Source organism: Nestor notabilis, unplaced genomic scaffold (genome assembly GCF_000696875.1).
Source record: "Nestor notabilis isolate BGI_N333 unplaced genomic scaffold, ASM69687v1 scaffold20310, whole genome shotgun sequence".
NCBI lineage: Eukaryota > Metazoa > Chordata > Aves > Psittaciformes > Psittacidae > Nestor > Nestor notabilis.
In genome coordinates, this window is record NW_009912693.1 from 3265 (window position 1) to 27539 (window position 24275).

At 39.5% G+C, this 24275-nt stretch overlaps 1 protein-coding gene across 3 annotated transcripts in view; it reads right to left on the minus strand.

Moving 5' to 3' along the window:
• Positions 1–258: 258 nt before the first annotated feature.
• The window catches only part of WDR33 (WD repeat domain 33), a 50291-nt gene continuing 26274 nt past the window's right edge, over positions 259–24275 (minus strand). The window contains exons 7-22 of one of the 3 annotated variants that reach the window (XM_010020817.1): positions 19664–19790; positions 18942–19096; positions 18736–18814; positions 18245–18355; positions 17349–17443; positions 17115–17123; positions 16318–16404; positions 15932–16071; positions 15413–15565; positions 13990–15027; positions 9459–9561; positions 8718–8979; positions 4959–5125; positions 4736–4828; positions 3735–3920; positions 259–895 (exon numbers count right to left, since the gene is read on the minus strand). In XM_010020817.1, the coding sequence (XP_010019119.1) occupies positions 672–895; positions 3735–3920; positions 4736–4828; positions 4959–5125; positions 8718–8979; positions 9459–9561; positions 13990–15027; positions 15413–15565; positions 15932–16071; positions 16318–16404; positions 17115–17123; positions 17349–17443; positions 18245–18355; positions 18736–18814; positions 18942–19096; positions 19664–19790 (3029 nt within the window). In that variant the 3' untranslated portion in view covers positions 259–671. Of the gene's footprint in view, positions 896–3734; positions 3921–4735; positions 4829–4958; positions 5126–8717; positions 9181–9458; positions 9562–13989; positions 15028–15412; positions 15566–15931; positions 16072–16317; positions 16405–17114; positions 17124–17348; positions 17444–18244; positions 18356–18735; positions 18815–18941; positions 19097–19663; positions 19791–24275 lie in introns of all 3 variants that reach the window. The other 2 variants (XM_010020801.1, XM_010020809.1) reach the window with 2 other exon arrangements.

Sequence of the window (24275 nt, forward strand, 5' to 3'; positions counted from 1 at the left end):
AGCGGTGATTTCCCGTGTTTTGGAATGTTAACGTCAGCACCACTTGTAATCTGTAGACAGCTGTGGCTAAAGGTGAAAAGGAAAGTTCTCTATGCATCATAAACCAAAAAACTAGGAATCATCCAGCTATGAGTATTTTAAACAGTTGAGATTTCAGGAGGTAGTTCTGTTGCTCCATCTGATACACAAGTTTGCCTAAAGACAACCCTCTTTATAATAATAGGTGAGTAAAGAATCACACACTGTGTTGATTTTATGTTAATTTTTGCGCAAATTACATTCTGTATTCATACAAAAACAACGTAACTCTTCTGACAAACTGTACATATAGAAACAAGTTTCTGTCTGGAGGTGAACTGAAATCTCTGGAGGTGCTCCATGTCTCATATCACTTAAAAAAAATTCCAGCTCTTCACAAAACAAAGCAGGTAAAAGAAGGTGAGGAAAACAAGGGTGGAGAGGACAAAACAGAAAGCTAGCTACAGCGCTGCAGCTAGCAGAAGTTGACTGATCTAGGAAAAGACCCTTGTCTTGTTAGGAACTAATGCACATTCAGTTATCCCAGTTAAAGAATCCAGGTTTGTGGTGTTGCAGGTTACTTTGAGTCCAGAGTAGCAATGCATTTAAATATTGTCCAGGAAGGACTGGGTGTGACCCAGTCAAAGCCTCTTCTATCGGCCCCTTCCACCACCCCTAGATGATCCTCTTCGTGATTGACCAGAGTTCATGTTATTTCCTCTTCCCCAGTTACTTCCACTCCTTCCTCCTCGAGAAGGGTTATTGCCTCCTGCAGGGCCTCCACCAAAAGCTTCATCTCTGTGGAATCCATCGTGATGGTCTCCATCTAAAGAACTGGATCTCCCAGATTTTGACGCTCTCTGTGAATTTCCTCGTCCTAAAAATGAAGCACAGTCAGTTACTGCTGTTGAAGTCTAAGCCATGCCTTTCTCAGACATACCATTTATGTAGCTAGTTTCTTTGGTGGAAGGAACTACGGGATACACATTTGCAGACCAAACATACTTGAGACGTAATTTTATGCCTTCTCCCCCCTCTGTAAGATTTTCCCCACATAGATTTACTGTCTCCATTACAGTCCAGAAGACGGACAGCAATCAGACAATTCCTTTGGAATTAAAGGAGTTCATAGATGATACGGTTAGCAATCACTTAATTAGAACAGTGATAGTCATGGTGTTCTCAGAACTGCCCAGGTGTACGTGTTTCTTGTGCTTTAACACCATCCTGTGGTTCTCTCTATATTTTTATTGCAAAACACTTTTTTCCCCTAAACAAAGACATTGCACTGATGGATTGGTTGAGGTTGGTGGTGAAGACAGTGAGTAACGTTACTGGTTCATTCCATTTTTTCCTAGAAATAATGGAAAAATGCTCTGTTTTAATCACTAACCAGAACATAAACTACATCAGCTCTTACTGCCAGAAATGGGATTTTCTACTTCTCACAGATCTTCTTAGTACCGAGACTTAAATTAATATTAAAAACCCCGAAGTCATTAGCTCAAAATAACAAGCAGTATTTTGGGGGAAAAAAACCCCAACAAAGTAGTAACGGTAACCGTGCTTTGTGGACACAACAAAGTGCTCCAGCTAAATTAGGACATTTTTCCTCACTTCAGCAAGAAGGATTTTTTTGTTGACTGCTTGGATCTGTGTAAAATAGAGACCAAATTGTTCCACAGAGCTTATAATTCATGAAGTTTTAATCTTCACATGACTTTACCAATCAACTGAAAGTGACACAGCCCACTCATGAAAAAGTATTGTCAATGCTTTGTTTATCAGGCTTTCTGGCATTGTTATCTAGGCACCAGAAGTGTGGTAGTTAACACTTGTTTTGATTTCAATAAAGAATCTGATAGAGTTATCACAAATTACTACTGAAGCTGGAGAAGGAATCCTTACAGATTTGGTAAGAAGCTGGCTAAATGAGAAACACAGCAGTGTTGAAAGGAAAAATATTGATACAGAGGGAGTTCACGAGCAAAGTTTCATTAAAAACCTCTGTGAATGAATATCAACACCTGCTGTCAATACAACACTGGAAATAAATACAATCCATGCAGAGGAGGACTGGCCTACGCTTAAAACTAAATGAGCTTCAGGACAACAGTAAGAGAAGTGGAATGAAATTTGGTGGCATAAAAGACAAAGCTGCGCAGTAGAGGTCTAACAGAAAACTCAACGATAGGCTGGCTGAGCTCAGCATTTGGAAGCATCTGGGAAGAATCTTTGTCATTGACCACTACCTAATAGTGGGTAGTCAATATGAGGGCATAAAAAACCCCTCAAAGACAACATTAACAAGAAAACATCAGTCCCAAGATTTGTAAGAAAAAGGATCAAGAACTGGTACAAGACTAACGGGATGATTGTGGAAATGGTATATACAGTATTAGGCTCTGAACTAACTCTGAAAGAATGTATCTATCTTGTGGGTTACAGTAACTAGTTGCATGACAGTGCCATGTGACTGTTCAGTAGTTCGTTAAAAAGGGAAATCAATAGGACATCAGGAGCTATTAGGAAACAAATGAGAACAAAACCAAGTGAACTACAGAAATCCAGGGTTAAACCACATCTTAAATAGTGTGTGCAACTTCTAGTTACCCTGTTTAATTTACAAAAGGATAAATTAAAAATGAAAATAATATATACGGAGTAATAAGGGTAGTAAAAGATACAGATCAGAGCTCCGACTTGGAGAAGAACTAGTTCAGGTTGGAAATGGCAGTTTGATGCAATCAGAGATAGCATTCAGAAATAATAGGTATCATCTTCCAGCTGTTCCAGTTAAAACACAAGACATCATCGAATGAAATTAGTGAGCAAAAGGCTTAAAACAAGAGGAAAACATTTTCCTTTTTTTTTAAGCATAGTCTACTGCAGTTAAGTTTTAGAGCTCTCCACAGATGTTGCAGATGCCAAAAGTTTATATGATTCTTAAAGCAATTAGAGAAGCACGCAAAAGGTAAGTCAAAAGCCATTATATATAAAAATACTGTAGCAGGCCACTGAACTACAGATCTTCATAGGTTGAGAGAGCATCTCAGGACATACCACTACAGACTTACACTGTTAAGAACAGTGTAGTGCTTCCCTCAGTATCTGCTACTGGCTATTGCTGAAGACGAGCTACTGAGCTTTATGGACTTCTGGTCTGATCATGGATGGCCATGCTTACACTCTTACAAGAAGACAACTCACAGACTGGTTTGGGTTGGAAGGGACCGTAAAGATCATCTAGTTCCAACATCCCTGACCTTCCACTAGACCAGGTTGCTCATGAGCAAAAACTTAAAATGTTTGGATTCATCAAGTCCAACAGAGTGAAGGCTGAGACAGGAAGGGTATTTCAGGTAAAGGATACTAGCACAAGCTTGAGTAACAACTAAACTGAAAATTAGAGGGTGGGGGGGAAAGCTGTTAACAGTTTTCCAGTTGGAATAACAGGGAGCCAAAACCTAACTGGTTTTGATCAGGGCAATAAAGAGGATTACGTGAAGCTGGAGAGAAGATTTGGATTTGATGTCCCAGAAAATCCCTCCATTCTTATGTTCCTGTAAGACTGGTGTTCAGCTTCACAGATGGTAATATCAGATATTTACCAGTTCAGCTTTATCCCCTCTGAACAGATAAGGAATTCTGGGCAAGTTTACTGTTGAAAAATGAGCCAGTGTTAGATAAGGTTTTCAATACAAGGGGCTTTTTACCTTTGCCCCTCTCTTCTGGAGGTCCACCTGGAGCATCCATTTCTCTGTGGTCAGAGCTCCCTGGTCCATCATGCCAGGGACGTTTACGTGGTGGCAGTGAGGCCATATCCATGCCTTGGAGCGAAGAAGCACGTTCTCTGTTAGCTGGAGAATGCCTGTCATGAGGAGGGTGATCTGGACGAGGACCTGAGCATATAGAGGAAAAACAGAATTGTAATGTGGATCTGATCGTTATTCCTCACTTTTGGGGGAAGTCACATGAATTTACACACTTTCCATTGTACTTGGCACACAAATTAAAATTACATAAAGCTTCCCCCCCCTCCTCATCCCAATAGGAAACCAAGCAAACATTAGATGAGTAAGTTTTAAGAAAGCTAAAGGTAAAACTGGTCTCTCAAAGATGATGGGAAAGTGACAGATCTAAAGTGTTCTTTTCAGTGTATTTTCATATATTTTAGAGATGATCATATCTTCATTATGGATTTGTCATTTGTGTTCATTTTTTCCATGGCATTTGAAAACTCAGTTTCCCCCCATGTAGGGTTGCCACTGGTCACACAAATGCAAATATGAATAAGCTGTCAGACACTGCAGCAGCAAACATTATTTTTGCAACAATAGAGAAGATGCCACCCAAGATTACTACTGGTTTTAATATAGACCTCAAAAAAATCCCCAGGATATGTGCTTCAGTCATCCACATGTGACAACAAGAAGTAGTTCTGGGCCTTACAGGAATTCAACTTAAAATCAAGGCTTTGAGGCCACAATAAGTTTGGTGAGACAGTTGCATTTGGAGCCAGTTAAGTCATGTACAGTTAATTTTTTCCTAAATTTAGAAGTCCAAAGAACTACATTTTGGTTTTCTTATAGTAAAAGACTGATAAGGAGCATATGAGGTACAGGAAGAAGAGGTGATTTTTTAAAATAAATGTTTTGGTAATGAGTTACATCATAGAAGTCTACAGTTATCTATAACAAACCTCACCAGTTTTTACCTGGTTCTCTGTTTCCATCCCAGGATTCTGGTTTCCGCCCTCCTTCAAAGCGTGGAAATTCATCTGGAGTAGGAAGTAAACCCTTCCGGCCTCCTGCGCAGTAAGAGATGCAGGGGACAGGAGTAAGAAGAGACATTGGATTCACGACAGTACTGTAATTTGCCCAAGAAGTGTCTTTGCTTCCTTAACCGTGCATTTCAGTGTGGAAGAATGTTCCCCTCACCTCTTAAAGCACCACGACCTCGCCCCCGAACACCATGGTCCCTTCCTCTTGAGTTTTCATCTGGAGAGTCAAAAGCATCATCTGGCCCAAAATCTTCAGGGCCAGGAAAGCCATCTCTCCCCCTGGGTCCCCGGCCCTCATGTCTTGAGGGGCCTCCTCTTCTGAAGCTACAAGAAAGAACATGGTACAAATGTGGTTTTTAGGCAGAATTTAGATTGAGAAACTTTAGTCAGCTTCAGTTTAATAATCTACTCATTTCTGAACTGTTTTACTTAATACTAGAGCACATAGAGTTACTAGAATAGGATTTGTGGGTGGAAAAGCGCTCATTTTCTGCCTTTGAGCACTTCATTTATTAATTTTTGTAGTTTCCCCTCATTCCTTCTGTTGATTGTGTTGTTTTTTCATGCAAGAAATACTTTCAAATATACTGTGTTCATTTAATGAAAAGGGGGGGGGGGGAGAAAAATCAGTGAGTGATGACAAATAGAAGGTAAAGGATAAGTGAATTTCCCTTAATGTGGTGGTCTTTTTTCCCCTTCCATTTTTTCCCTTTCCATTGTGGTAAAAACAAACTGGAAGAATACAAGCAATGAGAATTATGGCTATAACAAAACGTATCAGCATCTCATTCCATTGATTTTTACTATGCTAGAACATTCTCTTTTCTGTTCCATTCTTCTAAGTTTACAGTTTTAGCAGATGAATCTAGACTGCCCTTGGCTCCATAGGGATGAGGATGATTGTTGAACAGCACACACAGTGGCATTCTACAACCTGAAGAGCAGTTTATTTAATTGCAATAATGAAGGATTTTGTTTTGAAAAACATAGTTTTGACACTGAAGCTTATAATTTCCTTCCAGTAAGTCCCATGGCAGTAATTTGCTATGACTGGGTTCTGCAGCTCATCTGAAATGAGTGTAGCCCCTCCAGTATCACACTGGGGTTTTAACAGAGATGTTCAGAGAAGAATGGTTCTTAATGAACTGTCAGTGCCATTTCAGGTAAGCTTGTAGGTGGCTGCATGAATACTAGTAGTTTTTGTTTTCACATTGCCAGTTTAAACACTTGACGTGCCTGTAAAAGCACATCTGTGTTCTGTGTATTACTGCAACTCTAGAACTGCATCCTAACTAGCACCAGTTGTTAGGATTGCTTTAGTTTACAGCCCAGTTTCAGTGCCAGCACAGGCGAGAGCTTTAGGCAGTGCAGGCACACTGGTTCAGGAGTCCTCACTGTCAGTGCGACCCCACGCTGCTCCTGCCCACCCCGCAGCAGCAGCACACATAATGCAGGGCATTCTTTGCCCATTCCCACTGTTTTCCCCCCACCTCCCCTCTCTTCCCAGTTCCACAGTGGCCAGATTGCAACCACCATAATACTCGGATGGTGTTGGCTTTGTGCAACATCCCCCTCCCCAGCTCATTAACGACACAGTGCATCCTATTACAAGCAAAACTTTAGATACTTTTATTTAGAATTTTAACAACATTAACCTTTTAATTACAAATTTAAATATTTTAACAGTAGTCATAACACAATACAATATTTTTAAAGTTTTACATTTTTTTTTTCTTTTTCATTAAAAACAATAGGTCTGTCTCCACCTCCCAGAAAACAAACACAATACAGAGAGGGGGCTGCTGTGCCTGTATAGGTACAACAGTGGATGGAGGGAGTGCTGTGTATGGACAGTGAACCATTTTACATTAACCTGGACGATTTGGGAAAACAAACTGAACAGTTTCAGGTACAAATGGTTCAGATGATCACATAGCAATATCGTTTAGCCTTGAAACAGCACAGTCCTCTAGATGTTCTTTAGAGGGCCTCCCATTTTAATACTGACATGGTGTGATTCTGCTTAGCGTGTAAATTACCAAGATTTGCAACACAAAGTCTTATGGCTAGCAGGAATAGGGCCTTTCCTTTTGTTTCCAGGCAACGTTATGGACACAGTTTAGTTCTGAAATCTATCATACCTATGCCTGACATAGCCACAGCTCCTAATATTGTGTTATGTATATTCTATTTCATATCAGTCGTATGTAAAACCCTGCCTTGCATAGGGCTCAGTTTCTGTTTTGACTGCTCTTGGATCTTCTTCCTCGAGGCCTAGGACCTTAATGTACAGAACTACACACTGTGCAGATTAGCAGGCAGGAAGAGGCAGGTCTCCTCTGCAGTAGAAGCATCATGTTGATATGCATAGGTACAGTAAGAACAGGACAGGGATGAAAAGGATGGGAAATAAGAGAGAAACACACATACACACACTTCCCTCTCATGCTTCATCAAACCAGTTACAGTCTAAATTCCAAACCAAGTCAGCTAAATGAGTGGTTGGGATTCTTGAGTTCACCTCAGCATCTGCAGTAAATGGCACCTAATTCGCCTTCATTCAAAGGAATTCATTAAGTTTGAAAGCACAATAAAGCCTTTTATAGCTCTGTGCTGATTCCTTTTAAACCAAGCTGTACAAACACTTGTACTCTAAATAGACTCTTCTTAGTTCAGAAGTTAGATTTACAGGTCATAAGGTTCTTAGACTCTTCCTGAAACCTTTCTAAAAATCGGAATCATCGTAAAATATCTTCCAGTCCCATAGCATTTCCAAAGTAAGATCTGAAAATCTCTACTGAGCTTCTAAAAGTGTCTGCTGCATCTTTTAGAATTCTACAATGCAGACCATTCAGCTTGGATTCTCTCTATTTATACTTTTTAAAAATGGCTTTGTTACCTTCTCTTAGTTATTGTTCATTTCTTTTCATACTCTTCACACAAAAGGAAGGTACATCTTTACAGAGCTAGGTAGAAAATAGCTAAAAGAAGAGCTGTATAGATGCAAAGTAAAAGGAATGTAAGAAAATGATTAAAAAGGCAACTAAAACACACAAAATTCACATTATGTGGAGACCACAATATATTTGTACAAGTACATGTTCTTATACATATAGAGTTGGTGGTCAGTGAGAGGCTTAGACCTTGGAGGCCAAATTTAACTCAGTTAAAGTAGCATAAATGTGGAGCAATTTTGATGACAGTTAATCTTGCTGACTTAGCATAATTCCTCCATATTTACATCTGTAACTAGACACAAATTCATCCCTTTAATTTATTTGGAAATTGTGAGCAATGACGTGGACATTGCCATAAGTTGGATTATTTTTGAGTTCTTCGCTTGGCATTAAGAAATAAAAGTCAGAAAGAGAAATAAAATCTCTACAAGCAAAACCATGAGAAAATAGTCTCAACAGTCCAACAGATGCTGTAGCTCTGTCCCTTATATTTGATAGTAGGATCACTGTTCTGCTCCTTACAAGTATCTTACATCTCATTCTACAGTCTCTACAGTCATGCTGTAGTTTGTGACTGGAGACAAAGTCTCAAAATCCACTTCTAGTGTTCAAAAGTTTGTCACTTTAACCTTCAAGTTTCCTCTCAATTTTCATCAAAACGGTCTCAAATCTTCATCCTGTGTCACTGGATCTTCTCTAAAAATTTCCTCCCTTCTCTTTACTTACTGTTTAAAGACACGGAAGCTGCTGTGTACAATGACCATTTTTCAAGTTTTCTTCTATTACTGAATGATTTTTATGGACTCTATACTCTGGTATATTAGAGTTTTCATTTCCTTATTGGTTTCCAGTTTATAAATCTGAAACAGATAGACTCCTTAATGAAAAGGAAACCAGGAAGAAAGAGTTCCCTCCATTAACCCTTTTGCCCCCCACAAAATGAGTAGATTAATTCTTACCTCTCATCTCGTCTTCCTCGGAACCGTGCATCCTCAGGATCCCGTGGATATCTATCATCTGAAGGTCTGCGTCCTTCCCAAGCACCAGGAGGCCCACGGTTTGAACCCCCTCCTTCAAATTCCCTGTGATCAGGAGGAAAGGGAGGCCCAGGTCCACCTCGTCTCCACTTCTCATCTTGCAATGGTGGGCCTCCTCTCCCCTCAAATTCCCGTAATCGATGGCCAAATCTCTTATCTGGATGGAAGTCGTCACGGAAGTCATCTGGTCGATCAAAGTCATCATGGAAATCTGGGTGAGGTCCTCGTCTATCTGGCATGCCCCTGCTGTCTCTACCATCACCCCACTCCTGGCCACCTCGAAACAACCCTCTCTCAGGCCCATGATCAGGACCACCACTGTTCTGGTCGTGCCTTCTATCTGAGAGAGGGCCCATGTGATGGTTTGGTGGACCACGGGAGTCACCTTGAGGGAAAAAATCATAGCAGATTTCTGTAATGTTTTCTAAAAAGGCTGTAGGATGCTCTAGTTCGTACAGTTCTACAAAGTACATGTTATACATTTCACATTAAATCAATTTTTTTTGTGGCACGTTTCCTCTACATTCCAGACCAAGTCTAAGAAGCTTTCCTCTCAGCCAAGGCCCTGTCCTCTGCTGTAGCTTTTTCTGTCTATAGGCACTGCACTGGAACAGCCTCTTTAGGAGAATTACTCACGGAAGAACAGACAACATAATTAATTACCTTTATTAAGACCAGGTCCTTGGTTGTGAGGGCCAAGACGACCTTGTCCTCCCTGCTGCCCCAGTCCTGGTATCAGTGGCGGAGGACCTGGGTTCTGTCCATCCTATGAGCATATAATAAAAAAGCCATGTGAATTGCCATGTGTGAGTAGTTTTGATTTTAAGCATTTTCTAAGGGGGCAAAATTTTCTTTGCATAAAGACCGCATCTGCACAGGTCTTACGGGAGAAACAGCTGCTTTTCCAAGGGTTTCAGCCTAATTTTTCAGACATTCACATCAGTAATGCTTTTCAGTCACTATCTGAGGAACACATCATTTTATAGCAAACTCAGCTTTTCAGGGACTAAAATTTTACCCATAACAACCAAAGATAATAAAGCTCATATTCTAGCCGTCTTGTTAGAGCAGATGAGGAAACTGCATGTATTTGAAAAATATCAGGTACTTACTTATATGCAGTTAAAGAGCTGCACAGACCAAAGACTTCCTTTGGAAATGAAGAAAATAAAACAGTGCCAATGAAAAAAAATCAAGATTGTGAGGACAAGGAGGAAAACAACAGGGCTTAACAGCACCTCTCTTGTAAACCTTTGTAAACTTTTAACATGGAAATACATAAGCTTCATTTTTAACATGCTGGCAAAGTTTCTTTTTCTTAATTCTAATTCTAGGATCAAAAGAAAGTACTAATACTTGGCTAAGCACCAAGAGACACGTTGTTAATGGGTTAGTAAGCAGTGACAGGGCTGAAGGCAGACAGTGTAGAAGCTTTTCTCAAGCAGAAAGAGTGGAGCGAGCAGAGATTTATGCAAGTAACATGATCCCAAAGGAAAAATAAAGTATGTATAAGTATTTTGTTACTTTCTCTCTTATTTTGTGAATTTTAAAGGATAAAGTTATAATTTTTAAATTCACTGTCACAAACCCATGAAAAATTTCTACAGGTACCACATTTATACTGGGCCCACTATAACATTGACCAGGAAATAATGTGGTTGAACTGTCTGATTCTGCCTTTAAACAGCAAAGGCCAAAGAGTCATCATCTGGGGTTTGTACTTGACTGGAACTCTGTAATTTGCACTGTAGCAATGAGATCCAACAATAAAAATGTATCACTGTGAACAAGGCAGACTTGAGACTTGCAAGATGGCGATACAAAACCTTTTTATGTTGGCATCACCAAAACCAGTAAAATCCTCACAAACCCATACCAGAAAACCCTGAACACGTAATATTTTTTTCCTAAGATTTACACTTGGCCTTCATATTGGCTTGTAAAAAACCCTCCAGACTTCAAGTAGTTTGTAAATACTTAAAACCCTATACTCCATCACTGTCACTGTGTTTGTAATTACACTGTTTAATCTCTCCATGAATCAAAATTAAATCATTTTCATGCTCTACATGTATTTTTGATAAACACTACCTTTTTCTTTCTGGTTACAAAGAAGTAATTAGTTAATTTATGTATTTTTCAGATCATATTTTGAAATATGGGTTTTAAATTAAACCTAACTGCAATAGAAGTGCTAAACACAGAAAAGCACACAAATATATACTACAAACATGAGAGTTTTGTAGGATATTTGCACTGAGTAATTTTGTAAGGACTTTGGAAAAAAACCCATCAAAATAAAAGGCCTGTTCCAATGCTTATTAAAAAAAAAACCCAGAACAACACAACCACCAAAACCACTTTCCTAATGACTGAATGTTGACTTGGGTCCAGAACAAACAAATTCCTTGACCAGGTAAGATCCAGCTATCACAATGGTTCTGCTATTCTTGACCAAAACCTTGCTGGAATTCCATTTCTCATACATTTAGCATACACTTACTTAAAATAAACTTTACTGAACTTCTTAAATTTATGCCACTAGCGTTTAACCAAAGCAGCAGTTTCTGGCACTCTCTAAATGAGTTTCCTCAGTGTTTGGCAAAAACCTCTATTCCAAACAAATCATGCTTTGACAAGACGGGCAGACAGAGCTGTACCACAACGCTTCCTCAGGCCTTTCATGTTCTGCACAAGTCAGATAAGCTGCTGCAGAATGCAACTGCTCCACATTACCAGCCTATCTGCCCTATAGATCTGGTTTATGATAGCCATCTGTATTAATTCAAGCTATGCACTGAAGGAGGAAAGAACTCTTCGTATTCACCCTTAAGAAAAAATTGCATTCCTTCTGAAATAATGCACAAGCTTCTGAAGTTTGTCTCTATGTGGATGAGAGACTTGGCCTGAAGTATCTGTACTTCACTTAACCAGTAAATGACAAGAAATTCTACACATCTGTCTAAAAGGAATGTGAAATCTAAATTAGCAATAGCAGAAGTGCTCCAAAGTACTACTGCTAACTCGGGAATATTCTATTTATCTACCTGCATTTTAGTATCAACATGCCTATCTCCAGAATAAGACTTTGACAATCATATCTCAGGCAATTTTCTTCTCATAAACAGTTCTCTACCCCATTTCACATTTGCAGAAGGCAGATCTCATGTTCAGGAAGAGATGTGTATCTTGCCCACACACTCCGCAGTGAATTTCTGCTTTCCCAAGTACAGCAGATGCAGGCAAATGTGGTATCTTATATGGAGATTAACCTTTACAAATCCATATAAAAGTAGAAGCCATTGAAAAAGCAGATATATATTCATAGGCTTCCTGAAAAGGAAGGCAAGTGATTTGTACAAGTTTACAGAAGATAAATGTGAAGCCTATTACTTAAAAAATCACAGATAGGGCCTTTTTACATAGGAACTTCTCTTATATTCATATTACATAGAAGCAAGCTGGAGAAAAAGCTGACACTGTGAATTTTAAAATCTGTTCCTTTTTAAAAGACATTATCAGAATAACACTGCACAAAGAAGGAAAATGGTCAAACCCACCTTGCTTTGTCTTTTTTTAGTATTTGTAAAAGACCTCAAGATAGCAGTATGCATTGAAAATAAGCAGCCCCCTGTCAGAAGCAACTTACTGAATTCTGACCAGAGTGTTAACAGCAGGGTCAGATAAGGCCATCCCCATATATATGTAAACATACCCAAATATTTATATACACACAAGATTGCTAATTATTCTCAGTGCAGAAAAGTTAGTCTCCCTGGGATAGCAATGAATAACATTATGCTGATTTAAGTTAGACAGTTGGGGAACCAACTCTCATTTGCTTATCTTTGATGCTTTTGAAATCTCAGCAACAGCATCACATTAACAGACTTCTGTAGGGAATTACTGCTCATTTTCATAAGGAAAAAAATAGTCAAATAAAATCACAATTGGCAGGCTAGTCCACTTCAATCTGAAATGGTATCACTGAGTTAAAACTCACTTCAGTATGTCATCACTCACTGTGACTGGTACCAGAGTACACACTAAGGACTACCTGCATACCTGTCTAAAGCTTTGACTACAAACTACTGACTGCAAGTCTAAAAGAGTTCATTTGGTTTAAAAAAACCTCCATGTTTTTAAAACTTGAGTAAGTAGACTTTTTTTCCCAAACATTCCTTTCAAAATTAACCTTAAAGCTGAAGACAACAGAAATTTTAAGTACAGGATCAGTGCCATACAAATAAGAACTTTTAAGAGCTAATAAATACATAAAGCTCTGCATTATCTGTGGTAGATCAGAAGATGGAAAAGCCTGTTATGAAAGATGCTGCAGGCAGCAGAGCAGGTTCACCTGGTATTGAACCAGACTTAATCTGACTTGATTCCTGCAGAATTAATTGGCAAGTCTGTAAGCATCAGTCTCCAGTATTCCAGGTCAGCTAAGCACAAGTATATTGCTTAGCTGAGCTGGTGAATCCTCCTGGAGCTGAATGCCAAGGCAGCACCGTACAGGGACATCAGACAAACCTGTCTGATACCTGATACCTCCCTCTCATGCTTCTTGGCAACTGGTGCAGAAAGGAGTTCACGGTGTACAGCAACAATCTCTTAACTCATGCTCCAGAAAGTACAAAGGTGGGTGAATTATTTCTATACCAAAGTAGGAAGCAGGGTAGCTGTGTTCCTGTGCACTTAGTTTGAACTGGTAAATTCAAGCAGACCTAAGCTGATTCCAGATGTGTCAGCATCTATGGTAAATTCATCCCATGATTTGGATTATCTACTCTGGGGCAACTGTGAGTTGACAGTAACTTGCTCTGACTAATACATACAAGTTTCAGTTTGCTTAGATTCAACTTTTCTGAGTGCTTACCTACTCCCCAGGAAATTCCCCATTTAAGACAGTTCAGTGTCTTGAAACTAAAACAACTGGAGTTACTCGTAAGGTTACATATTTTCATAGCAGGCTGATTTTGATACCAGTATTTCCTATAATCCCTTTTCTACCGTAACCTTTGCTGTTTCCAAACTACACAACTGTTTCCAATATCATTTAGGTTTTTCTGAGGCCTCAATCTTGCAAGTATACCAAACCTTCAGCCTCAGCTCTTGCTCTGCATTTCTACTGCGTGACATTATCATTCCTACATTCTTAACACTCTTGTGATACAGACCATGTCATACATACCTGATTGAACGGGGGACGAGGCCCGTCACCCAACAGAGGTGTTTTCTGCTGCTGGAAAGGCAGAGGGCCCTGGGAAGGGTGCGGCCCCCTTGAAGGGTTCGGTTGTCCCTGAGGTCCTTGCATGTTTCCTTGAGGCCCTACTAAAGAGCCTTGTGGAGGTCCCTGCTGGCCTTGTGGCCCACGCAGTTCTTGTGGTGGTCCTAACATTGTACCTTGAGGCGGGGGTCCCTGGAGACCTCTCATCTCCTGGGGACCATGTCCTAGTAAACCACTTTGCATATGAGGACCTCTCATTTCTTGCGGATGACCCATCATCATCCCCTGTGGAGTAGGTCCCTGGTTATCTCTGGGTCCTGGTGGACCCTGCATCCCTCTTGGATTAAGTCCCATCAAAGGCCCTTGAGATATAGGGCCTTGCATCCCTTGAGATCCTGGAGCTCCTTGCATGCCGTGAGGAAGAGGTCCTTGCATTCCACGGGGACCAGGTGGCCCTTGCATTCCTTGACCACCAGGGGGACCTTGAGGACCCAAGTGACCTTGTGGGCCAGGTGGACCCTGCGGTCCTAAATGAGTCTGAGATCCAGGTAGACCCTGTGGTCCTAAGTGGCCTTGTGGGCCAGCATTACCCTGTGGGCCTGGAGGCCCCATTGGCCCATGAGGGCCTGGATGTCTCTGCATTCCTTGATGTCCATGTAAATCCTGAGGCCGTGGCATTCCTTGTGGAGGCCCTTGGGGGCCTGGAGGTCCTTGTGGTCCCATGAACCCTTGTGGACCTGCAGCTCCTTGGTGTAATGGAGGACCCTGAGGTCCCATTTGCCCTTGGGGTCCTGGAGGTCTGAACTGTCCTTGTGGACCAGGAGGTCCCATCTGAGGCATATTCATTGGCATCTGCTGAGGAAGAGGCTGCTGAAATCCTTGAGGCATCTGTGACATTGGGCCTTGCCCTGGAAAAGGCTGGGGTCCATGAAGAGAGCCTCCTGGAGGTGGCGGCTGCACTTGCTCAGCTTGCTTCTGTGCGAGTCTCTCAATCTTCAATTGCTGTTTGAAAAAGAGAGACTCACAAAATCAGCCAAGCACAGAAGTACACATAACAACTACAAGTCAGAAGCAAACTGATTTCTCAGGAGTTCAAAAAGGTTTAGTGCTTTTCTCTTAACTAACGGCAGTATAACTGCAGAGATCCATACATCAGCACTAGTTAACTGAAATGTGGGAGCCTCATTGAAGGTGTCATAGAATCATGCATTAAGTACAATATCCTGTTCAATTAGATGTTTGGCTGGTTGGTTTGTGGGTTTTTGTTTTTTTTTTTTTAAAAAGGTGAAAACAGTACTGCGAAAACAAGATACTAATTTTAGTGTTGAGGTCCAAATATATCACATAGAGCACTCAAATCTGCTAACAGCTGTCTTTACATTCATACCTCCAAGAGTTGTGGGTTTGTGTACTGAAGTGCTGCCATTTCCTGTTCAATCTCTGCCTGTGTCTTCTTCTTCTCCTCCAGCTTAATATCCTCCTTTCTATCATTCAATGGCTCAGGTGGGGGAGGCAGAGGAACTTTATTCTGCATCCATGCCTATAAATCGTAAACATAAGAAGATCTCTGTGGGTCCACATGTATGCAATATACTGCTGTATTAGGAAAGGATATGCTGGAATGCTGTGTAGAGTGGATATCCAAAAGCTAAAAACAATACTGAATAAAACTTCTATATCTTATAACATACTATTTTCCAAGTACAGATACGATTTATAAAGGATTTAACCAAATATTTTATGCTTAAGTAGTAACTAAACTAACTACTGTGGTAAATTATTTTGCACTGGGTTTTGATAGAAAAGAGCTGATACTGGAAATCCAAAACAATTCAACAGCCACACACTTTCTGAAGTTGGGAGAATAACAAGTTGTTCTCCTGTTCACTATATATCAGGTGCTTACCTGCTGAAACTGTGCTGGTATTGGTTTTGCATAGGGCACTTTTTTCTGTGGCACCTTCTTTTGGTCCTTTTGCATTACTTCCTCCATTCCCCAATCCAGCCCTGGGATTGTCATTTCAATGTCGTTGGACTCATCTTTCCCTTTAGCACAAGAGACACAAATAATTAGAGCAATGCACGTTTACAGAGAAATACTGTTACTCTCTCTACAGCTTATTTAGCAAAAGAGACCAAGAGGTTTTCATCTCTTCCTCCTTTACATGGGAAATAAGCACAATGAGAACTTCAGAAAAAAAACATCTGCGCTACCAAAATATATGAAAAGAATCAAAGAAGTCACAGTATTTGAATGGCTCAAGAAAATGCTTCCCCATAGCTCCTACTTACCCATCTGCTCTTGCTCCATGGCTATTTTCAATTGTTCAGGTATTCCCATCCCAGGAATAACTGCTAGGCTGTTGGGTTCTAGATCATCTACAGAAAAACAATAAATATTTATCCTTGGAACATTTTTCTTTACATTATCATTTTATCCTTTTAGATTCTCACATGATTTTACCATTGGCATCACTATGTATTATTGCACAACTGGTGGGTCACTTTAGTTCCATACATGAACTATAGGATATTAAAAGACCTGCAAATTCACATTGATAAATATGCCCCAAAAGGTCAGACAGTATATCCTTTCAAGAAAGCTACATGTATGGTAGAAGCTTAAAAAAGGAAATAATAACCCATACCCATTCTTGTTATAACAAATCTATATATTTTAAAACTAAAATTCCATTCTTGTTATAACAAATCTATATATTTTAAAACTAAAATTGTATTAAAGTGCTGCATTTCAATTAACATTCCCAAAGACAAAAGAGCAAATAATCAAAAATCTGAAGAAACAGATACAACCTTAGAGATGAAAAGGTTGCTGAGGCATGCCAGAGAGCAAAGTACCATTACCTTTGTAGTTTTAGGCTCTGAGCAGCCTAAAATTACCAAGATAAATCCTTAAGTAAGTTTTAAGATTTTAGTCAAGTTCAGTAATTTGAAAGATTTTCCTGCTGTAGTTCAGGACTGTGGGAAGTCTTGAAGTCACATGAAGTTTTCAGGAAGGAAAGTATAGTGAAGATACTGCCAGAGGGAAAGCCAAACCTCATTCCTGTAATTGACAGAGCAGGTCTTACCTCCTGGGGCTGCAGAAACAAAAGAAAACTCACTGTTGGAACGGTGATCACTGATAACATGGACAGTAAAATCATGGTCATCTTAATAAAAAGTATCTTTGTCTAGGTAGGCACGAATGCTATAATACTGTTTCACCATCTCACCCAGAGCCTGCACTCTAGTGAGTGCAGCTAACAACCTAGATTTGTTCCTGACCTCAACCCTCTCTTCCATATTGAGGGAAATGGCCTTACCGTATTCCACACCATCCTCTGACATCCCAGGCAGCAGATTCAAGTTATAACGATCTCGCATTTTATCTCCAGGCCGATTTCTAGTCCAGAACTTGCTGTCAAAAGGAAGTGATATGATCTCGAAAAAGGGTCTGATTAATCTAATTAGTTCTTCAATCTTTATAGCGTGCTATCTTGATTATATAAGGATTCAACTCTTACTGGATCAAGTTCAGTGCTAGATCTGAACATTAGGTGTGAGGCTCAAACCAAAAAAAAAACCCCAGCAGTTATCACATTCAATTATCTAGTTACAATTCAGAAGATACTTCAAAGTGTAATGCCTGTAAGTACAAGGCATCAACATCAGATCCTGAACAAGACAGATAAATTTCTAGTCTATTCAAACAAAATTCTCACTCAATTTGAATGTATCCTTATACACAACTAAACTTGTCAATACACATCCCTACAGAAAAATTTACTCCATTTATAGAATACTTCATGTTTACAGCACGTTCAACCTAAATGCACATAATTTGTGCCTCCAAACATGCTTGCAATGTGAAAAGACACACATGACCAGCAGATGATCTGCAGGAAAAAAATGCTGTGGAGATAAGAATATTTCTTTAGCAAGAAACTACAACAATTCTTCCTTAAGAATTTCTTCAGGAGATTTCAAAGCTCTCATAAACCCCAAATCCTAGTATTTTTAAAGCTTCCTTAGATGAAAGAAAGAGGTTAGACAATGCTTTTAGTGTAAAAAGTCAGTGCCTTCCCATTAGGTAAGTTTGTGTCTCTGCTTTTCACATTATTGTGTATAAGAATCATCCCAACCTATTCTTTGTTCAATGATGCCCTGGATCATTCTAGTGTACATACTTTCCCTTAGATGTTTAAATACTTGAAATTACCTGGTGTGATCATTTGAGCCCGAACAGAGAATGTGTCCAAGGGGATGCCACGCCAGACTCCAAATCATTCCCTCATGGGCCATTTCCATTCCACCAACCTCCTTCTCAACCCTGAAGCATATTAATAAAAAAATCAGTCATGACACGGGGGAATATCTGCTAGAATACAAACCTTTTGAAGCTATTCAATTGTTCCTCTATCCCATATTTTGCTAAACTTAAGCCTCTGTTATCTTTCTAGTTGGTGAATTGAATGTTCTCAGTTGTTCTCAATAAGGAATTCAGTAACGTAGGGATTTTCAACAGTACCTTTAGAAACAAAATAACTGAATCTCGGAACAAGCTCTAAGAAACTTGGATTTCCAACCATTCATCACCCTCTCAACAAAAAGCTATTTTCTGTGCAAGTAATCGTATCCTTTAAAAACACATCTGCACAAGACAACTTCTGACCAATACCTATCCAACATGCTGATGAAAATGCCACATACCCAACATGCCAGAATAACAAAGAGCCATCAGATCCTCCACTGGCAAACAGCCCTTCATGAACAGGATGCCAGGCCACAGCTGAAATACAAATAAGCCACAATCAGAAAGCATAACACAGGATTTCTAATGAATGGAAATCAGGATCTCAAAAACTTTAATTTTTAATCCAAGCTTATTAATAAAAATCCACATAACAAATTCTGACCTGTGGCCTCCTTTTTATGACCCCTGAAGACCTGAAGTTCTTCTTTCAGATTACGAATATCAAAGAGCTTACAGAGATGATCACGAGAAGCTGTTAGCAGCCAGTTGCCATTCAGATTCAGTTTCACCTCCATCACTGTGTTTTTATGAGCATGTCTGCAAGCAGAAATAGACTGTTTGTCCAAATACTGATTTCTCAGACACACTAAAACCCCAGTAACTTACCAGTCCCAAATACTCAGATCAATAACAAAGTAGTTCAGGCTACTAACCCAGGAAACTGTGGCATTCTGTGCAAAGGCCCTATGCCTTAATCCTGGTCTTGCATACTTCAGAGCAACTGGGTAGTGCTCATTCAGATAGTGTTCAGTTACTGTGCATGTTTCTCATGTAGCCTAAGAAATTTTTATCAGCCAGATGAAACATCTCATTTGTGTTTCCATATCTCAGTTCTGCTTTCCAAATGAGAACTGTATGAGTAGGAGGTCTATAGAGAAGGACAAAGTAAATTTAAATTCCTATTCAATATTAAAGTCACAATTTTCCAAGAATAGACTTGTCTTCATCTAACCTCTAGATTTTCTGGCAGAGCTAAAGCACAAGCTTTATATTTGAAGCAACTGAGTATGGCTGAAAAGATGCAAGACAAAAAGCTAAGAAAGGAATGAAAAAGTTTTATGAAATTAGCTTGTATTTGAGCAAAGTCTGTGGGCAAGAACTTACAGTGTGGCAAGGCTCTGGCCAGTCTTTGGATCCCAGAACTTAATGGGCTGTTGGCTATCTTTACTTCCTGATACAACTAATCCCTTTGTAGGATGCCAGTCAACACATTTCACATCTGCTCCATGTCCTATTAAGGAGACAAAAATTGTTCATTTTGAGATTTCAGATGCTGCAAAATTAAAGGGTACACACTTTATAACTGTAATGTAAAACTGAATGAAGAACATCACAGAGCACAGGTCACAAAACAAAATCAAACTAAATAAAAACTGAGTGATTTAGGTGCCTTTCTTCCCACTAATCACTGAGACCACCTTCTCCTCAGATTGTACCCTCAAACCAAGCTCACTTCACCAACACAGTAGTTCTAAGAAGTTTCTGCTCAAACTGGTACTTTTCTTTAGGCTTTGGCCCTAAACAGTATTTTAAACATAACCCTGACAAAGAGTTTGTATGGAAGCGCTAAGGGAAAGTAACACCGAGACACTTTCTGTGAAATGTAGAAATGAAAAGCAAACACGTATTTATTCCTGTCCCATCAGTACCCTTCTGCTGTCCTGTCAGAAAATAAAGAAATGAGATTATGGAACTGAAAACTAAATTAGCATATAATGAAAAGATACGAAATACAACCTCTTACCAGGTCAGAGGGATTCAGGTATTTCTAATGCTCAAGAGTTAGGAAACACCCTTGTAATATCATTTCATTTTAAACAGACTGACTGAGAATCACTGCTGCTCAGAGGATGTTAAATCTGTCAAGAAGAAATGCCTGTTCCTGCTACACAACAAAACAAGGTTTCTGAGCTGAACTATAGGGATTTAGAGAAGAAATAACAAGCAATGATTTCTCTCTGATCTGTCCCCATGCCAGCCCACCTCAAGGGAAACTCAACAGTAATAGTCAATACCAGAAAATGAGGCAGCATGAAGTAACTAAACAAAAAAGCAAGATGGGAAAGGAAGGGCTGTCTGCAACATAGAGGCACTGAAGTAATAAAACGGTATGGAAGAATGGCAGCATGTTCCATGAAAGACAAAGGTTTCCTGTCAAAGTAAGACAACTCCCGCAAGTACTGCTTTGCTACATAGTGAAACAGAACTTCAAGCAGCTGCCTTTATATAGGCCTTAGTCCGACAAGATGTTGAAAATTAATATCAGTCGAAACTTTTCTGAGGCCACAGAAACATTAAACTGTAAAAACCAATATTTTATCTTAAAATAAAAGCAGAATGTTAACACAGAGAGCACGCTCTCCGTCAAATGAGTGCAACTTTCCTCTCTCTGGAGAAAGAACAGACAGGGAAGAGATTCATGACCTAAGAAGAAATGAATACAGCTTTGATAAGTATGTGAGGAATGACTTTAAGGATTGATTGACAACATGGATGAAGGAACACAACTCTCTTCCCCCAGCCACAGCAGGCAGAATTGCCCATGGAATATACAGGGTCTCAGGGAAAAGCAGGATCCTCAAGTTGCAAAGACTACAGATCTGCTCAGAAGTGATCACTGCGGTGGTCCTACCAACAGAGTGGCACTTGGAGATGCACCATTTCCCTTCTCTCTGGATCTTCTAATGTGGAAAGGAATGAAAGTTACTGTCTGTCTGGATTTGCTCTGACTAAATCTCTCTCCCTCAACTAAAACATGAAGCTGACGACTAAGCAAACCTTGTTTCCAAGTGTTTGTGTGGGAAGAACAATTCAGCCTGCAGTAAGAGAGCTCTTTTCCTCCACAGTGAAAGGCAACTCACACTTGCAGATTTTCAGCTGATGATATTCTGTAGGTACTTGCTATCCTGCAATCCCGAGGGAAAGACAGGGGATTTTAATTCAAGGGCAACAACAGGCCCTTATAAAGAAACATTCTGTTACAGTTAATAACTGGTTGAACCCTGTGAAAATGTGTTCAGACTGGAATACTTGAGTACTATCATAAATACAAAAAACCAAACCCCAGCAAAACCACAAAACACCCTTATCCACATGGACTGGAATTACACTGGCCTTGCTGCTCCCAAAATAAAGACAACTAGTAATGGAAGAGCACTAAGAGATAAAGGATGACTCTGGTCAGTAAGACTGCATCTGGAAAATGAGTTGTGCTGGTAAAAGGCTACCTCTGAATCACAGTTCAACCTGTGCAAGGCCTGATTTAGGCCTTTCTTCCAAGACCTGAGTTAAACCAGCCTAAATACGTACCCTGAGGGAAAAAAGGCTCAGAGTGGGCAATCCAGTTCAAGTTCAGAGCCATACTCTGTTTAAACAGAGCAACCAAAGCACCTATCCTATAAAAGTCTTCAGAAGGGAGTGACAGTGATGGGACAGCACTGGACTGATTGGCTTGTCGGAAGCCAAGTTTGTTAGTCACTACCCACTAGCCCCAGACCACAAAGCTGAAAGGTCATAAATGATGCCACGACATTCAGAACAGCCCCTGTCTGTAAAAAAGAATAGATGCTGTATCATCTCCCGTTTTTATAGATAACTAAATTGAAATGAGGGAATTGTTTAGAATTTATGGGAAAAAAAGCCTACAAATAAATTGAAATGAAAGACTGAAGGTAAAGATTTTTGACAAACTGAACTTGTTTAAAATCATGAGTTAATGTCTGAGCACAAAACAATATACTAACACTTCACAGTTTTACTTCCTACAACTTTTTCTAATCTTGAAAAAAACCCACAGAAAATAAAAGCAAGCATATGTAGATTCTTTTAAAAGTTCAGATACAAAAGTAGTTCTCTAATAATACTTTTCAAATGCATAACACATTTTTGAACTGTAGTCAAAATGTCATAATACATTTTGTGACTGTAGTCACAACCCCGTTAATTAAAACACTGATTGTTAATACTTGTAGCCGACTCACTTGAAGGATTGTGCTTTAAAAGACACTGAACAGAAATTCTGGTTCGTGAAAAGCATAACGAGCTATAATAAGATTATGTGTAATAGTATTAGATCAAATCCAGCATGTCACAAGTCTGGAAAAATACACATAAATTAAGGACTTGATTTCCCCCGCCTTCTCTCCTCTGATTTCTGCACATATGACTTAGTGAATGTAGAAGATGGTGTAAAAAAGTTGTTTTGGATCATTGCCTTTTTATTACAGTCTTGAATATATCTAGACTGTATATCTATATGTTTTCCATCTATATATATTTATATTTTATAATACAACTGTATATAAACTATCAATTATGGATATATCAGGTTTACTGCTATAGCTTTTTCCTATTATATCCTTTCCCCTAGGAATGACCCCTATTCTGAAGGCTATTTTACTTGCTTGGTTTGATTTTCGTTTGTTTTTAAAGACTCGTGGTTCTCTTATTCTGTTTTAAGTGGGGAGTAAATAGAAGGGCATACCCTCTGTTTGAATTGGTCAGCCTTGAAGCCTGTTCATCAGCACACAGTAATGTTCACCTTCCTATAATCTGTATCTCCAAAATAACAGAACACCTCTCAGAAGAGCAGGCCCTTTGTAGCGGACTATTTCCAAGGGATCTGCAAAGAGACATCAGGTCTTACTACTGTTTGAGCTAAAGCTTTCCACCCCCAAAAAGAAAGGGGGGGATGACAGATGACGACACAGACATGTGCAAGTCAAAGATAACGGCAAACAACCATGTTAGCAGAAAGATACTCGAGTCTTTATGTAATTCTCTTAGACTTTGTTAGCTGCTTCCAGCCTATTGGGCAAATCGGATTAATCTGCCTATTGTTTTTATGGAAAGCTTTTAAAATGTTATCTGACAGTTACCCATTCCCTCAGCAATTCCTTGCTTCTACGTAAAGCTCACTTAGGAACTGAATACCTCATACCTACAAGAACCTAGGAACTCTTTTGATAATACCAATCAGGCTAGCAATAAGGATAAGAATATATTTTAATTCCACTGATTTAGTGTTCTTTGCCCTATGCAGTATAGTACGTGAACTGTACTCTGCTTGAAAGCTGTCCTATTCACTTCCTATTCTCTACTCCAAGAATGAATCCCACAGAAACCCTCCACCTACAGATACACAGTATGCTGCTTCTTTTGAGCATGTGGGAGACTGGCGAATAAGAAATTAAGAGAAAATGCCCTTTCAGTCTTCAGTGGATTAAGAACAATGCCTCCCACCATGCTTTCAGACCTCTGTCCTGTAAACTCGCTTTATTTTCCTCTATTTGTGCACAGTCTTTCTGTAGCTCTTATTAAATGTGGTATCTAGAGAGACTGCTAGAGTTTTAATCTATGTACAGGGATTTATTTTTTTTTTTTTACAGTTCTATAATAAGTTTTCTTCCCAGACAAAAGCTCTTCTACCAGAACAGGGATTTTTTTTACCATCTCTGAAATCAGAAGGTTAAAAAAATCCATAATAATTAGTAAACACCAATGAAAATAATTTTGAAATTACCACTGTGGGTAAATGACTTTTCCCAACATTACCTGTAACAGGTAATCAACCCCCAAACTGTTCCCATAAATGAGTTTACAATTTGTATGTGCTAGTCCTAACTGAGCTTACACCACTCAGTGAATAGTCTGAATTCTACAAAATCCTAAAAACACTAGGAAAAAACCCAAGTTTCAACTTAATGCTACTTGTGGG